The sequence below is a fragment of the Dama dama genome, chromosome 28 (genome assembly GCF_033118175.1).
Source record: "Dama dama isolate Ldn47 chromosome 28, ASM3311817v1, whole genome shotgun sequence".
Lineage (NCBI taxonomy): Eukaryota > Metazoa > Chordata > Mammalia > Artiodactyla > Cervidae > Dama > Dama dama.
Genome location: NC_083708.1, coordinates 59,743,393 through 59,760,934, shown reverse-complemented (window position 1 = coordinate 59,760,934; position 17,542 = coordinate 59,743,393). Strand labels below are relative to the sequence as shown.

The 17,542-nt window shown below is 37.1% G+C and overlaps 1 protein-coding gene across 5 annotated transcripts in view; it reads left to right on the top strand.

Annotated features, from left to right (window-relative positions):
- Positions 1 to 17,542, top strand: part of ORC3 (origin recognition complex subunit 3) — a 64,101-nt gene that overhangs the window by 4,518 nt on the left and 42,041 nt on the right. For 2 of the 5 annotated variants that reach the window (XM_061131963.1, XM_061131962.1), the window contains exons 3-9: positions 2,711 to 2,808; positions 4,510 to 4,654; positions 8,853 to 8,957; positions 10,050 to 10,201; positions 12,439 to 12,572; positions 14,207 to 14,366; positions 15,596 to 15,709. In XM_061131963.1, coding sequence (XP_060987946.1) covers positions 2,711 to 2,808; positions 4,510 to 4,654; positions 8,853 to 8,957; positions 10,050 to 10,201; positions 12,439 to 12,572; positions 14,207 to 14,366; positions 15,596 to 15,709 — 908 coding nt within the window. The remainder of the gene's footprint in view (positions 1 to 2,710; positions 2,809 to 4,509; positions 4,655 to 8,852; positions 8,958 to 10,049; positions 10,202 to 12,438; positions 12,573 to 14,206; positions 14,367 to 15,595; positions 15,710 to 17,542) is intronic. The other 3 variants (XM_061131965.1, XM_061131964.1, XM_061131966.1) reach the window with 2 other exon arrangements.

Genomic DNA, 17,542 nt, shown 5'->3' with positions numbered 1-17,542 from the left:
TAGACTAGAAGGAACTTTCTCAGTGATAGTGCTAGCAAGTGGCAGAGCTGTGATTTGAAATCAAGCTGATTCCAGAGCTTACGGTCTAACCACTACTTAATACCGTCTCATAATATGAGGCAAGTTTTTGCTTAGAACTTTCTGTGTTGAATTTCAGCTGTAAGTTACTAAGATTTGTTTAAAGATTTTTAGTATTAGTAAAGCTAATATGTATAATTGTATAGTTTGAACTTTGAAGTACTTGAGGTGGTTTTTTTTTTTTTTTTTGGTATGTATGTGGTGATTAAAGGCAAACAGATACTGTTTTAATATGAAATTCTTAGGGGGAATTGACCCTGATTATAAGTGGAGCAGAAATGAGGAAAACAAATACAAATTTTAGCACTTGCTTTTGCTGGCTTCAGTTCTTGAAATAAATTGCCTGAAGAAGTAGGAAGATGCTCTGCATTCCTCACCATCTGTCCCCTTGGCTTGAAGACACTTGGGCGTGTATGTATAAAAGGGTGGTACCTCCCCCTCGCCTCAGCGTCGCGCGGATGGCTGCACGTCTGTAAGGCACCTGGGCAGGAGCTGGAGGGGGCGGGCCAGGCAGCAGGCCTGGCTCTGCAGGGGGTGTCCATCCCAGCGAAGCGTCTAGAGTAGGAGTGGGAAGGAACCTGTCAACAGGGAGAGCTTGCTGTCTTCAGCTCCTCTTAGTACTTACTTTTTTAACTTTTTACCTACCAGATCTATAAATGACAGCGGGTTAAAGTGTCCTACTGCTGTTTTTTCCCTCCAAATTCTAATAGTTAAAATTATATATTTTGATGTAGCATAAAAAAGTAATATCTTGATATACCACTTTAATGTTTTACATGCTTCTACTCTTCAAATTAAAATGACTTTTTCACAATTAAAAAATAAATTTAAGAAATAAATAAAATAGCTTTTTCTATTTAGTGACCTGTGTTATTATGTTTTATCTTTTAATAATCATGTATCTTCTTGCTTTTATTTGGTTTGCATTTGTATTCTGTAATCTTGTCTATACTTTTACCATATGATAACTTCAGTATATTCTAAGGCTTTCGATAAATTTTAAAAATCAGTACTTATCAAAAACTAAGTAACAGAAGGAAGAGTTCCTCAACTTGAAAGAAAATTTCTATTCCAAACTATCAGTTAACTTCAAAACTTGTTCAGAGGATACTAGCAGCACCTCAGTGAAATCAGAAAAAAAGATGTACTTTGCCAGTTGTTTTTTAATACCATGACACTTCTAGCTATTGCAATAAAATATCAGTAAACAACAGGAAATAGGAAGAAAAGTGGAAAACTATAAGGCATGTAAAATATTTGGATATTTTACATATTCAGATATTAAAAAAGAGACCTGTAGTATTTCGGGATGTGAATTTTTTTTAGCATATTAAAAATATCACTTCTTCCCTAGTCAGTCTACAGATTTTACTTATCCAGTTAAACACCAGTATAATTGTTTTTGAGAAGTGACAAAATTAATTTGAAAGAATGTCTTAAATTTTTTTGAAAGAGAATGATGTTTGATGGTGGTAGGAAGAAGCTGGATCTATTTGATACTAGAATGTACTACACAGCTACAATAATTAAGAGTTCAGAATTGGTACAGGAGTAGAGTTGGAGAAGGAATGGCAGCCCACTCCAGTGTTCTTGCCTGGAGAATCCCAGGGACGGCGGAGCCTGGTGGGCTGCTGTCTATGGGGTCGCACAGAGTCGGACACGACTGAAGTGACTTAGCAGCAGCAGCAGCAGCAGAGTTGGATTTGGTAGAACAAAAGAAGTTCAAAAACAGTTTCAAGTGTATTTGTAAGTATTCAGACCATAAGGGCATCTTACATTGGTGGGAGAAAGGATAGATTTTTCAATAAGTGAGTATTTTTTAAACTGAAAGTTTACAACCCAAATGTGAATCATGAAATCAATTTAGTGGGTCCTGACAGTTTTAAAAAACATGTTGGAAAATGTTTGCTATCACGTGAAAATGAAAAGTACTTTTATAGGACCTTTTGTTTTTCATAGATGTACGTGTATTGGATTATGATGTAAATGTGTTCCTTAGTATGGATCATGGTTTAAAGAGTTTGAAAACCGTTGCAATAAATAGCATGTTGATAAATCGCTAACCATTTAGAGGAAAACATTCAAGAAGGATGTAAAATGCAGACTAAATAAAAAGCTATGCTATACTATTTCAGCTGAACAAAGAATAATAGTAGCAGTTAAATGAATGAGAATTGAATGAATGAAAGTAGAAAGAAAGAATAGTAGCAGAAAAATGAAGGAGAATCATTTCGTAAAGGAGAATTAAATGAGTGAGAATCATTTAATAAAGGAGAGTTCAGATATGTGAAGTATACAGAACCTTATAATAAGAGCAAATAGAGAAAGTATGTTAATACTAAATGTATGTACCTCAAACCAAAACCATTAAATAAACTGTTAGAAAATTTTAAAAAATGATAGAAATACAATCAAAATTAAAAAGATTTTTGAACTTACAAATACCATTAGTATAGTAAAAATATAGATGTAAATAAAATATAAAGGATACTGAATCTTATTCTAAAATATATATACTTCTAATATTTATTAAAAAATTCAGTCCTGTCACTTCCTGTGTGATTTTGCACAGAGATTTCCTAAGTGTTACCATGTAAAAAAGAAACTGACTGACTTCTTTCTGTGTTTTTAGAGGACTATTTTAATAAAGGGGAAAATGCATCTGAGGACAGTAAGCTTCGCTTTGAAACTTACCAGTTAATATGGCAGCAGATGAAATCTGAAACTGAGGTGAATCCCTTTTATTTTTTTAAATAATTTAATGTTTCTTTAATATCATACATCTCATGTTTGTTGGCTTCCCATTTTACTTTCTACCAATTTATAAGAGTATTGATGACGTATAGTTGATCTTGGTTAAGCATAATACGTACACCCTAAAACAAACCTCAACACCCTTGTTTCAGGTATTAAGCCTAGCTTCAGGTATTGGGATGTATGTTTACAGTGGTGGCTCCTAGTGCATAGGCCCTTTTCATATCTTCACTACTTTTAAATAGTGGCACTTTTTAAAATTAATTGGAGGCTAATTGCTTTCCAATATTGTGGTGGTTTTTGCCATACGTCGACATGAATCAGCCATGGGTGTACATGTGTCCCACGTCCCAACCCACGTCCCACCTCCCTCCCCTCCCCATCCCTCTGGGTTGTCCCAGAGTGCTGGCTTTGAGTGCCCTGCTTCATGCATTGAACTTGCACTGCTCATCTGTTTTACATGTGGTAATACACATGTTTGAGTATAAATAGTAGCACTCTATTTAAATTATCCATTCAGTTACACATTTAAGAAATCAAGCTAATTCTAAACTACTTCATTCTCTCATCCCCCTTTTCAGTTGCCATGTTCTTAATATTTCTGCTCTGAAAAGTTTCTCCCCTATAGCAGATTTGTAGATGTGGGACTAACGTCTTGAGGGTACTTGTTTTGTTCGACCACACAGGATTGTATTTCTTGTTCTTTGTGTCTTTAGGGGACAGGGTTATGTACTTCCAGTTTATTACTGCTTCCCACCACCCTCTATTGCTTTCCGCCTGATGGCTTTGCTCCTTCCTGTATTCTGTGGGACCCTTGAAGCAGTTTGGATTTATGGTTTCTAGTTTCAAAAATCTGAATGGTCATGTATCCTCTTAACTGATGTCCCTGCCTCTGACGTCAAACCCTTCAGGTCTGTTGCTTACCCCTGTGCCACCATTGGCCAAATCCCAATAGGATTTGGGCAGGTCCAGCCGTATGCCAGGCTGCAGGGGTTTTCCAGCCCCACCAGTACAGCTCCTGTGATCCCTCTAATCTGGCCTTCACAGATTGACCAGATTAACACTTCTTAACCCGATTTAATCATACCTCTGCCCCAAATCCCTTTAATGGTTCTCCCCACAGGACAGAATCCTAAGGCTTCAGCGTCAGATGTGCATTTCCTTGGTCTGTCCCTTGAGTGTGTTGTCCAGTCTCGTTCCTGGCCACTTCTCACGCTCCTTATGCTTCGCTGTCTTGGTTCCCCAGATGCCTGGTGCTTTCCTCCTTGCTTGCCTTCTCCTTGCCCATTCCTCTTCCTTCTTCATGTTTTTCATCCACCGTCACCTCCTGCGTCGCCTCCTTGGTGCTTTGGCTCAAACAATATTGGAACAGTGTATTTTAATTTAATCGTTAAGTGTTCTAGCTCAGTTCTTCTCTTTTCTTGGGGAAGAGATTTTTTTCACTTGTAAGGTGATTAGAAAATGCTTGTTGAATGAATAAATGACATTTTTTAAAGGAAAGAATCCAAAACACTATTCACTGGATATTTAAGGAGAAAAATTTTTTAATTTCGTATAATAATCATTTTACATGTGATCTTTGGAATTGAAATTATGACAGTTTTCTTTCTCAGACTTGGAAAGATGTATCAGATTACTGCTAAAAATAATTTGTGAAGTTTTGTGTTTTCTTTGTAGCGACTACAGGAGGAATTAAATAAAAACCTATTTGACAGTCTCATTGAATTTCTGCAAACATCTCATTCTGGGCTCCAGAAGAATTCTAAAGACTGGAGCTGTCAAATAAAACTCAGAGAAATTCCAACTGCTGCTCTTGTTCTAGGTACAAATATGTGTGTTTGTTTTTTGTAAAAAGTGGTTTTGTTGTTGAGAATAGTAGGGAATCACCTGTTCTGATAAACTTGTTTTGTCTTTTTTATTTGCATAATTACATTGATCAAAATTTGCATACTTTGAAAACCAGTTGAGTGTTCTTACATTAATCATACATCTGTAAATTAAAAGGAATTGACCAAGGGTTAGTACCCTCCTCAGCTTTTTGTCAGAAAAATGAAGGGGCAATAAATTTGTATTACTATTACTCTTTCTTCATTAGTTATTTTAATATGAGATTTGAATTCAGTAATAAACTATCAGTATATTGATAGATGTGACTTTTATATTTTTTAAGTCATATCTTCGGTGAAATTACTCTGACCTTAATTTTATTTCCCTGTGCTTATTTTTAAAAATTTTGTAATATTGTGTTAATATTAATTGTTTGGACAGGGAGGTTGGATGAAATATATATGTTATTTTCAGACTGCAGATTGCAAATTTTTTAGGTTCTTAAGTATCCATCACTAATATCTCATTTTAATTAAACATCTGGAATGCAGGATATTGGAAAAAATTCTTTGGAATATTAGCAAATATTCTTCATTCCTTTTGAAAGGAGAGTTGGATTTATTTGGATTCCAAACATACTCTTCATTGTATTTCCAATTTAGTATTTAGTCAAGGTATTTATATTAGTGAGCTCTCAGATAAGAAATTAATTCTATTATTTAATACTGCCTCTAACACTGTTCATTACCTAAATATTATTCCTGATATTCAGGGCAGTACCTCTCAAACTTTAATGTACCTACAAATAATCTCCAGGGATCTTAGTAAACACAGATTTTCATTAATAAGCCTAGGGTGGGGCCAGACTTATTTGCTGGTTATTTAAGCTTGCTCATTTCTAACAAGCTTCCGGCTGATGCCCATATTGCCAATCCCGGGACCACCCTGAGTAACAAAACTCCAGCAGATGGTTGTTGTAATGCCGTGGACCAGTTTTTCAGTGCGTTTTAGTTTTAAACCCCTTCCATTTACTGATGAGAAACTGAGGCCCAGTGATGGCTGGCGTGTGCTGTTGGGTGTTCAGTTTCTCTCCTGCCAGGTTATGCGGCCTGATAGTTGGCTGTTACTGTTCAGTCGCTCAGCCGCGTCCAACTCTGTGACCCCATGGACTGCAGTACGCCAGGCTTCCCTGTCCTTCACCATCTCCCGGAGCTTGCTCAAATCGTGTCCATTGAGTAGGTGATGCCATCCAGCCATCTCATCATCTGTCCTCCCCTTCTCCTGCCCTCAATCTTTCCCAGCACCAGGGTCTTTTTTAATAAGTAAGCTCTTTGCGTCAGGTAGCCAAGGTATTGGAGCTTCAGCATCAGTCCTGCCAGTGTATATTCAGGACTGATTGCCTTTAGGGTTGACTGGTTTGATCTCCTCGTAGTCCAAGGGACTCTCAAGAGACTATTCCAACACCACAGTTCAAAAGTATCAATTCTTTGCCATTCAGCCTTCTTTATGTTCCAGCTCTCACATCTGTACATAACTACTGGAAAAACCATAGCATTGACTATATGAACCTTTGTCAGCCAAGTAATGTCTCTGCTTTTTAGTATTCTGTCTAGGTTTGGTGTAGCTTTTCTTCCAAGGAGCAAGTGTCTTTTAATTTTGTGACTGCAATCACCACCTGCAGTGATTTTGGAAGAAGGAAAAATCTCTCACTGTTTACACCGTTTCCCCATGAAGTGATGGGACCAGATGCTATGATCTTAGTTTTCTGAATGTTGAGTTTTAAACCAGCTTTTTCTCTGTCTTCTTTCACTTTCACCAACAGGCGCTTTAGTACCTCTTCACTTTCTGCCATAAGGGTACTGTCATCTGCATATCTGAGGTTATTGATGTTTCTCCCGGCAATCTTGATGCCAGCTTGTGCTTCATCCAGCCCCGCATTTTGCATGATGTACTCTGCATAAAAGTTAAATAAGCAGGATGACAATATATAGCCTTGACGTACTCCTTTCCCAATTTGGAACCTGTCCATTGTTGCATGTCTGATTCTAATTGTTGCTTCTTCACCTGCATACAGGTTTCTTTGGAGGCAGATCAAGTGGTCTGGTATTCCCATTTCTTGAAGAATTTGTTACAGTTTGTTGTGATCCACACAGTCAAAGGCTTTAGCATAGTCAATAAAGCAGAAATAGATGTTTTTCTGGAATTCTCTTGCTTTTCCTATGATCCAGCAGATGGTTGCAATTTGATCTTTGGTTCTTCTGCCTTTTCTAAATCCAGCTTGAACATCTGGAAGTTCTTGATTCATAAACTGTTGAAGCCTAGTTTGAAGAATTTTGAGCATTACTTTGCCAGCATGGGAAATGTGTGCCATTGTGTAGTGGTTTGAGCATACTTTGGCATTGCCTTTCTTGGGATTAGAATGAAAACTGACCTTTTCCAGTCCTGTGGCCACTGCTGAGTTTTCCAAATTTGCTGGCATATTGAGTGCAACACTTTCACAGCATCATCTTTTAGGATTTGAAATAGCTCAACTGGAATTCCATCACCTCCACTAGCTTTGTAGTGATGCTTCCTAAGGGCCACTTAACTTCGCACTCCAGGATGTCTGGCTCTAGGTGAGTGATCACACCATCATGGTTATCTGGGTCATTAAGATCTCTTTTGTATAGTTCTTCTGTATATTCTTGCCACCTCTTCTTAATATCTTCTGCTTCTGTTATGTCCATACCATTCCTGTCCTTTATTGTGCTCATCTTTGCATGAAAAGTTCCCTTAGTGTCTCTAATTTTTTTAAAGAGATCTCTAGTCTTTCCCATTCTATTCTTTTTCTCTATTTCTTTGCATTGATCACTTAGGAAGTCTTTTTTATCCCTCCTTGCTGTTCTTTGGAACTTTGCATTCAGATGGGTTTATCTTTCCTTTTCTCCTTTGCCTTTTGCATCTCTTGTTTTCTCAGCTACTTGTAAGGCCTCCTCAGATAACCGTTTTGCCTTTTACATTTCTTTTTCTTGGGTATGGTTTTGATCACCACCTCCTGTACATTGTTAGGAACCTCCATCCATAGTTCTTCAGGCACTCTGTCTATCAGATCTAATCCCTTGAATCTGTTTGTCTGATGCATGGTTGTGTGATAAAGTCAGGGGTCTGAGGAGAACATTTTTCCAATTAAAGACATTGTTGATTATCATGTTTCCGGTAGACAAATCTATTAAGGAACTAGTGTTAAGTAGCTAATGAAGGCAGTCAGTGAAAGATAAACCATTGTTTTATTAAACTCCCAACTCTGTTCAGAGATGCATTGTTACATTTGTAGGCCGTAATGCATGCTAAATGTCATTTTGATATCTGTACTCAGAGGATCAGAAATACATCCATTTAAAAATAGCCTGCCAACATTTTCATTTGTTTGCTGGTAAAAAAATTGCTTACTGGTGGTCTGGATAACTCGGAACTTTTTTTTTTCCTTCCAAGCCGTTGAAGTTTTATAGTAGCAAGTCTCAAGCTGTTTCCCAATGTCTGATATTGGAACCTGCCTAAGCATCAAGGCACTGTCTAGAAATCACAGATTGTGACGTTAGGGAACTTATCAGTGTATAGAATGTTTTTTTTCCAAAGTAGTCGGGGAATGGCCAGTCAACTCTGATAACTGCATGCAGAGCACAAAACTGATTTGTGGAAATGAGAACCAGAGATACAATAAATTTTTAAAGAACCCAAAGTTTTAATTTATTTTTAGACTTTTCCCTCAAAAATCAACATAGCTCAACTCATCTTCTGTATTTTCCTGTGATCACTTAATAGTATTAATGTTTGGATTCTCCTCAGTTGTTAAGTTAGGGTCACACTAAGGGCCTTATTTTTGAATGATTATTTTAAAAGCTCTTTATGAGTTTGAAATTCCTCCTAAGATGTTTTCAAGGGTCAATTACACATCTCCAGTAGTTTTTGTTGCTTTTTTTCTTAAAGAAGAGTTGTGTTAAATACCTTTCCTGACAAGTATAGTGCATGCCTCTTTGTATGTGTTTTTAATGGAGATCTTTTCATTTATGTAGTATATTTTCTTAGTTTCTATCATTAATCATGTTTTGAAAATGTTTTACTTAGTAATTCACTTGGCATGTGAAGTTGCTTTTCTTACTGTTAAATTATTAATAATAAAAATGATGGTATAATATTGGTTTATTATCCCATAGGTGTGAATGTAACAGATCATGATTTAACACTCAGAAGTCTGACAGAAGTCCTTCAGAGTAATGTCACTCCTTATGTAGTCTCATTGCAAGCTAAAGATTGTCCAGGTAAAATAAATGCTCTAACAACCTTGATAAGATGTTACAGACCTTCTCCATCCTTTTCTGTCCCCCGCTTTCATTGTCCTTTTTAATTTGTGGGAACAGCGTGGCACCACACTTCTGGCAGGATGAGGTTTTTTAGTGCCTCTCAGAGTAACCTTGACTTTTGCAAGAGCCTTGACCAATTTTGTTCAGTTTGTTTTGGCCCTACCCCTATCATATCAGCTTCACTACCAGTGATAGTTCAGGCACTTCCCAAGATGTGTTCCTGAAGCCAGTAAAATTTTAATAACTTGGACAGTTTGGAACAGGAAGTTGAGAATTGAGGACTGAGGAACTCTTATTTAACCCAACAGAGAAGAGACTACATACATAGGCTCATATTTACAGCCTCAAATCATTGTATCATCCCACTTTGAAAGACCACCACGGTGTAAAAAAAATAGTCCATTGCCAGAGCTAATCTCGGTGGAGCCATTAAATCATGAAGGATGTAGACACTAATAGAATCAAATGTGCTTAGATTTGGACTGACAGAGGGCTTTAAGTGGTTATATTCATGTTCATATACTATTTGAAATTAAGTAAAAGTCCTTAGGACATCTTTAAAATGACTACAGGGACTTCACTGGCGGTCCGTTGTTAAAGACTGCACACTTACAATGCCGGGGGCATGAGTTTGATCCCTGGTCAGAGAACTAAGACCCCACGTGCCGCATAGGATGGCCACGAAAAAATAAATGATTATGAGGAAGAGTTCAATCAGTAAAATAACTTAGGTAAATAATACTGTTGATCTCTTTTTGTTAAAAACCTTTTGCTGTCCAGTGTAATTTAAATGTATATTATTCCTGATAGAATTTGTAGTTTTCATGTTTACACGTTTGCTTAGGTAACACTTTCGTTACAATAAATAAATACAAACTTTCTCCTAGTATTACTCTGAATTAATAAAATTTAAATATTAAGGAGAGGATACTAATGAACCTTAATAGTTAATGTGTTAAATGTTGTTCTACTGAGATAGTAATCAAAAAGTTTCAGGTGTCTTAGATTTGTTTTAAGGGAATATTCTTTCTTATGTTTTATATTCTGTAGATATGAAACATTTTTTGCAAAAGCTGGTCTCACAGTTGATGGACTGCAAAGTAGATGTGCAATCCAAAGAAAAAGAAAGTGATCGGGTCACCCAGAAAAATGTACATTATTCAATGGATTCTCTTTCCGCTTGGTATATGAGTGTCACACAGGTAAATGTAAACTGACAGTTTTTTTTTTTTTTGCCAAGAAATTGGCATATGATTGAAGAGACTTGGAATTATAGTGAAATTAGCACTGTTTTCATCTAATAAGGATATGTTTATGCAGCACTAGGTAGCTAATTTAGTAGTAGCTACTTGTTTTTCCTAAGGTTACTAGAATCTAGAAGTTTTCTTCTATCGACATGCAGCCTAGTTTTTAGTTTCTTAGAGGGTCATTTTATTTGTGGGAGAATGTCATCTAATGACAAAACAGCATCAGGAATTTGTTCTGCTGCAGATTCTATCTCTATGACAGTGGCTTTAACTTTAATATATTATCTCTTGGGTTCCTCGTCATTTAATTTTGTGCAGTAGAACTATGCTTTCAGTACCCATTGTTTGATGAGGAATAGTCATATTTATATATTCAGTTGAGTTCATTCACTCAGTCGTATCCAACTTTCTGCAACCCCATGGACTGCAGCACGCCAGGCTTCCCTGTCCATCACTAACTCCTGCAGCTTGCTTAAACTCATGGCAGTTGAGTTGGTGATGCCATCCAACCATCTCATCCTCTGTTATCCCCTTCTTCTCCTGCCCTCAATCTTTCTCAGTATCAGGTTCTTTTCCAGTGAGTTAGTCCTTTGCATCAGATGGCCAAAGTATTGGAGTCTGAGCTTCAGCATCAGTTCTTCCAGTGAACATTCAGGACTGATTTCCTTTAGGATGTACTGGTTTGATCTCCTTGTAGTCCAAGGGACTCTCAAGATTCTTCTTCAACACCACAGTTCAAAAGTGTCAGTTCTTCGGTGCTCTGCTTTCTTTATAGTCCAACTCTCACATCCATACGTGACTACTGGAAAAACTGTAGCTTTGACTAGATGGACCTTTGTTGGCAAAGTAATGTCTCTGCTTTTTAATATGCTGTCTAAGTTTGTCATAGCTTTTCTTCTAAGGAGCAAGCGTCTTTTAATTTCATGGCTGCAGTCACCATCTGCAGTGATTTTGGAGCCCGTAGAAACAAAGTCTTTCACTATTTTCATTGTTTCCCCATCTATTTGCCATGAAGTTATGGGACCTGATGCCATGATCTTCGTTTTTTGAATGTTGAGTTTTAAGCCAGCTTTTTCACTCTCCGTTTTCACTTTTCATCAAGAGGTACACACACAGATATATATACACACACATAATGTATAAATCTCATGTGTTCCCTGTTTGGCGTTCTCGAGGAATAAATGCTCTGTAAGTAAAGTATGTTTAACAGGCAGATACTATAAATAGAAGTTTCATTCTACCATGACATCTCTGGTGAAACTGAGTAACCTAGATGATTCATGAATAACTGCACCATAAAAGCCACAGTCTTAGTTTATGATGCTGTTGTAGCCCGGTAGTATGGGAAAAGTTACTGTAGTAACATTTTCTGCTGAATGTATTTGCTGAAGTCATCATAAATGAAGTTTATTAAACTTCATTTATTAAACTGGTACTGATGCTGGGAGGGATTGGGGGCAGGAGGAGAAGGGGATGACAGAGGATGAGATGGCTGGATGGCATCACCGACTCGATGGACATGAGTTTGAGTAAGCTCCGGCCAGGAGTTTGTGATGGACAGGGAGGCCTGGCGTGCTGTGATTCATGGGGTCGCAAAGGGTCGGACACGACTGAGCGACTGAACTGACTGACTGACTGAATGTTTACCAGAATATGTTAATTTGATCCACAGTTTGTTTCTGGAAATCAAATACTGCCTGAGATTTAGGTCAGAAATCTTTAAAAGTTGGGATTGGGTCAGATGATATTTAAGATGTTTTTCAACTTGAAATTTCACAATAGTGGAGCAGCAAGTAGTGTTCCTCATTATAGTTTTTAATTAGAAACACTGGTTCTTCCCCTAAGCAAAGCAAAATATAACATTCTATGAACAGAAAAATCAATTTTATAGAAAATATTCTCTTCTCCACATGCTTTTCTTGTCATTTTCTCAGACAGCAGGAAATATAAATATTTCACATGAGTTATAGATTTTACTGAATTTTTTTTCTTCTTGGTTATTATTCCCATGTCAGACACAGAATGATACTGCTAATAACTGTTGGAATGAATTTCTCTTTATTATGTGGGAGAAATAAAAGAAATAATGTTACTGTGAAATATGAAGGACAGTATATCAACTTGTGGCCTTATAGCATTGTTTGGGTGGTGAAGCTTACTTTTAACTCTCTGTTTCCACCATGGCTCGAAAGAAGGCAGACTCCAAAATGCTTAGGAGAAAGAGGACTTCTTCTTGCCAGTGTCAGCCTCCTCCTGTTGTGCTTATCCTAAAGGATACGGAAAGCTTCACCACAAAAGTGCTCCAAGATTTTATCATTATCAGCAGGTAGATGGCGTATCTTCTGGCTTTTTCACAAAACTTTTTATTAAGAAGACTTGTAATTTTTAACTCAAAAAACAACCTTTTGCAGAGAAAATGCATAGCAGTTTAATCTTCATTTTGATGCTAATGGATTATGGTTTCAAATTGTTTATAAAATAGAATGTTTAAAACCTCCTATCAGATTTTCATGTGCTTTTTGATCCAAAAATGAGACTCAAAAGGCAAGTTAGCCAGCTTTTATTAGAATGATAAAGCAGAATGAAATGTCGTTTCTCTCCCGAGGCTGTGGGTTTCTTACCTGCCCGCTAGATGGATGAGCTACTCCAGGTTGAGCTGTTCTTGTCTTATTTTCTGATACCTTTCCACTTAGAAGGTCTGAGTTACACATGTCTCTACTGAGCAAGAAATTTTTTTTAAATAACATTATTTTATATGGGTTTCTAATGAGAAACAACTTAGGATCTTACTGGAACTTCAAGACAATCCTGTGAGACTTGGAATTAAAATAACTTAACCCTATTTAAAAACCCAGTGACATGCTTTTCTCATGGTACGTTTTTTCGATGTAATTTATATTGGCATCTTCTGTATGTTAACTTGCTTAATAGTTACAGCTATATTTGCATAAACCTATATTGTGTGAGAATCTACTAATATTAATATAATTCTTACTTTGATAGACCTTCCCCCACCCCCCATTTGAAACTAAGATTTCCAGATTCTTAAGACTTCTCTTAATGTTGACACTGAACAGATTTAACATGCTGAAAAAATGCACAGTACAGAATAGTGATATAAAAGCTGTACTTTTTGGAATTCAGACTTGGGACTGCTTTTACTATTGAAAGTAAGAAGGGAAAACTTAAGCAGTAATAGAGTTCTAGCACTTTATACCGTGAAAGGAGACCTGCATACCGGGAGAAGAGTGAGAAGCAGTAGCCAGTAGGAGGGAACAGACAAAATCCCCAGCCTCGATGCAGAGGGCTCTGATCTAAGGAGCTCTAAGGAGCCCTGCCGCTCTGGTCTGCGCAAGGCGTTTGTGTTCGTCCTGGTAATGCTAAGAATAAATCATGTTCAGCGAGTGTGAGTTAAGAATGCAGGGAAAGTATGTAACATTTTAAATTATGTCCATTAAAAATATCTTACATGTTTTTAAGAAAATTTTTCTAAAGCTTAGCTATTATGGCGGGATGACATAGTGTGTAGAAATGTCCATACATTAGTGAGCTTCGTGTTACTGAACTCTTAGGCTAGATGTCTAACCATGAGGAAGACTAGGTGTGGCTCAAACTTCGGATGAGAATTTGAGTAGTATCTGACACTTCTTTTAACACTTGATTTTGTATAACCTAAGAGGGAAGCAGTCGGTCTCTCTGGACCACCATGTTCTTACTACTAAAATGAGAGGATCTATTAAATAGATTGATTTCAGAGCTGAAATGTCTGGGAAATAGCTAGTTCTGTGCTCCCATAACAGAGGAAAATGAATGACCTAAAATTTTTTATTATTTAGAATGATCTTCCTTAGCAATGTGTTATAAAGTAGGCATTAAATAAAGGTGGTCTTATTTTAAAATAATGTATTGAAATATATTTGCTAAAGACTTTCCATTTTTGTAATTTCCTTTGAAAACTAGTCAACATCTCCATGAATTTCCACTAATACTCATTTTTGGAATTGCCACATCTCCTGTTGTCATCCATCGGCTGCTTCCTCATGCGGTATCATCTCTGTTGTGTATAGAACTATTCCAGTCTTTGTCTTGTAAGGAGCACCTGACTACAGTACTTGATAAGGTAAAAAGAAAAACTTGTACCAGTGCAATAGGATGAAAAGAAAACTTCCGAGAGTAGATTATAAATATAAACGTTAGTGATAAATTTCTGTATGTCTCACTATGATATTGTATATGTTCCTACACATGTTTTAGTATTTTTATTTATTTTATAATGTATAGTTTGGTCTCGTCACTTAAAATAGAAGCTTTATGGAAAAAGCAATCATATCTTTCTATATCTACCTACTTATTAACTAGTCATTACTCAATGGAAAATTACAGGTTTTTAAAATAAATTTTTACAGAATTTAATGACTCCCGAGTAACAGTAGCAATGTTTTGACACTTACATTTTATGTTAAATGATTTGGAGTTTTCATGGACTCTTTCCTGTCATGCTGCTCATGACAAAAAGTAAGTACTAAGGTATTCCCAGAGCTCAGCTTTCTGCTTCTACCTGAGTGGAAATGCTCTTCTTTAGTATTGACCGTCTGTGAATTGTCGCTGAGCTCAGCTCCTTGAAGAAGTGCTTTGAGCTGCTGTGTAACTTAAACTCATAATGACCTCCCACTTATCTAATAACCACTTTGACATTTTTTCCCCTTAAAGGTGGTATCCACTGACAGCTGAGGGAAATTTTCCAGCTACAGTATTTAAAGTTGCTTGGTTGTGACCAAATTCAGTTGGCCTTCTATAACTCTGCTTCAGTTTGAAAAGCCTAGTATGACTTCATTTTCAGATTTAAAATCTTCAGTGCAGCCATTGAAAATTAGCTGAGTGATACAAATTTACCAATTTAATAATTTTTAAATAGACACCTGTTAATTTTAGGTTTCTCATTCAGCAGTGTTACTGAATGTGTTACTCTTCATTACTGTGCATAGATGAAAAAGAAATCTTACCAAATAATAAAAATTTCCAAAGCCTACAGCTTCTTCAGTGACTTCTGAAGGGAGAAAAGAGATTGTATAGGCGATATTTTTATAACTTTTACAAATGAGGAATTGGATGGAGGAAGATGGACATCTTTGATTTGAAGATGTAGAATGAATAACTACTTCTGTTGTTACTGTTTTTATAAACTATTTTAAAGTTTTGGTCGATATTTGTCCTACAGAAAGTCTAGCTACTGGTACGGCTCTCATAGGTACTGTGTTACAGGATCGCTTTTTGCCTCGTTATTTACTTGATGTTTGTGAAGAGCACACTAACGGGGAGTATGTCCTGCCTGCCTTTTCTGTCCTTCAGCTTCTTCTTACAACTCAGTTTCCGTTTAAGCTGAGTGAAAAAGTGTTGCAGACTCTGACCAACATCTTTTTGTATCATGATTTCTCAATTCAAAACTTTATAAAAGGACTTCAGGTAAGAAGACACTAGTAGGTTTGAAAGTTCACAAGCTGATTCTAAATAAATTTCTGTGTTATTTCAGACTGACTTTTTAGTGTGATAATTAGGCATTTTAAATGGCAAGATCTGGCTATGTAAATTCAAGTTATATTATTCTGTGTTCGGTGAATCCTTTGTTATCTTGCATCAAAATGTAGGGAATATGTTAATTAGAATATTAAAAATTGAAAAAGACCTCTCTCCTTTCCAGTGATTCTTAATCATTTGGTGGGGGAGGAGGGGGGCACTTACTTTTTTGAGAATCTGATGAGCACTAATGGGCTTTTCTACCTAAGAAATGATGTATATAAAGGGTCAGCAAAGTTTTTCTTTAAAGGGCTGTATATTAACTATTTTTGGCTTTGCATGATACATGTGGTCTCTGTTGAACATCTTCCTATTTTTTAAACATAACCGTATTGGGACTTCCCTGGTGGTCCAGCGGTTAAGAATCTGCCTTGCAGTGCAGATGTGGGTTTTATCCCTGGTTGGGGAACTTAGATCCCCCTTGCCTGGGAGCAGCTAAGCCCGCACACTGTAGAGAGCCCGTGTGCTGCAACTAGAGAGTCCATGCACCACAAGGAAAGATCCTGCATGGTGCAGCGAAGACTCCACATGCCGCAGCTGAGACCCCACAGAGCCAAGGAAATATATTTTTAAAACAATCCTTTATAAAGGTGTAAAAAAATGATTTATAGTTCCTGCTGCTGCTAAGTCGCTTCAGTCATGTCCGACTCTGCAACCCCATAGACAGCAGCCCACCAGGCTCCCCTGTCCCTGGGATTCTCCTGGCAAGAACACTGGAGTGGATTGCCATTTCCTTCTCCAATGCGTGAAAGTGAAGTCGCTTAGTCGTGTCTGACTCCTAGCGACTCCATGGACCGCAGCCTACTAGGCTCCTCCATCCATGGGATTTTCCAGGCAAGAGTACTGGAGTGGGGTGCCATTGCCTTCTCCGTCACAGTTCCTGAGTCTATAAAACTTGGCTACAGACTGTAGCTTGTGGTGCCCTGCACATGTGTGTGTTCATTTTATTTATTCCTGTATATTGTGAATGCATTTCCACTAAGGTTTCATAAATTGCCAGAAGAAAATTCATGAACCTAATCTAAATAACACCTAATTTAAAAACAGACCCCATTCTCCAGTAATTTCAAAGTTAATAGTATTTCCTTCTCTTGGCCACTACCTGAAATACCTTAGCAAAGTGTAATTGTTGTGAACACATGCTATTTGTCAAGTTCATTAAAACCTATGTATTAGTAATCTTCAGCCCAAGAGTATAGAAGGATGTTTCATGTTCATGTGGTGTTCATGTAATCATGAAGATTACAAATTATTTCTTTACTCTGATGTATTCTTCCTTTACATTAAACACTATAGTGTTTTATTACACAAGAGTGTTAACTCTTATGGCGAATATGTGTCTTGTTTTTTCAACTTAGACTTTTTAAAAGGAGTATTTTAAAGCAATAAAATATTATTTACCTTAGCAGTGAAAAGAAAGTGAAAGTCACTCAGTCGTGTCCAACTCTTTGCAACCCGATGGACTCCACAGTCCATGGAATTCTCCAGGCCAGAATCCTGGAGTGGGTAGCCTTTCCCTTCTCCAGGGCATCTTCCCAACCCAGGGAATCAAACCCAGTCTCCCACATTGCAGGTGGATTCTTTACCAGTTGAGCCACCAGGGAAGTGTGATATTAATAAAATTGAAATATAACAACTTTCTAATTTTACTTCTCTCATTCATTTCATTTCATTCATTTATTTATTTACTTCATAAGTGTTTATGGAGAGGCTACTGTAAGT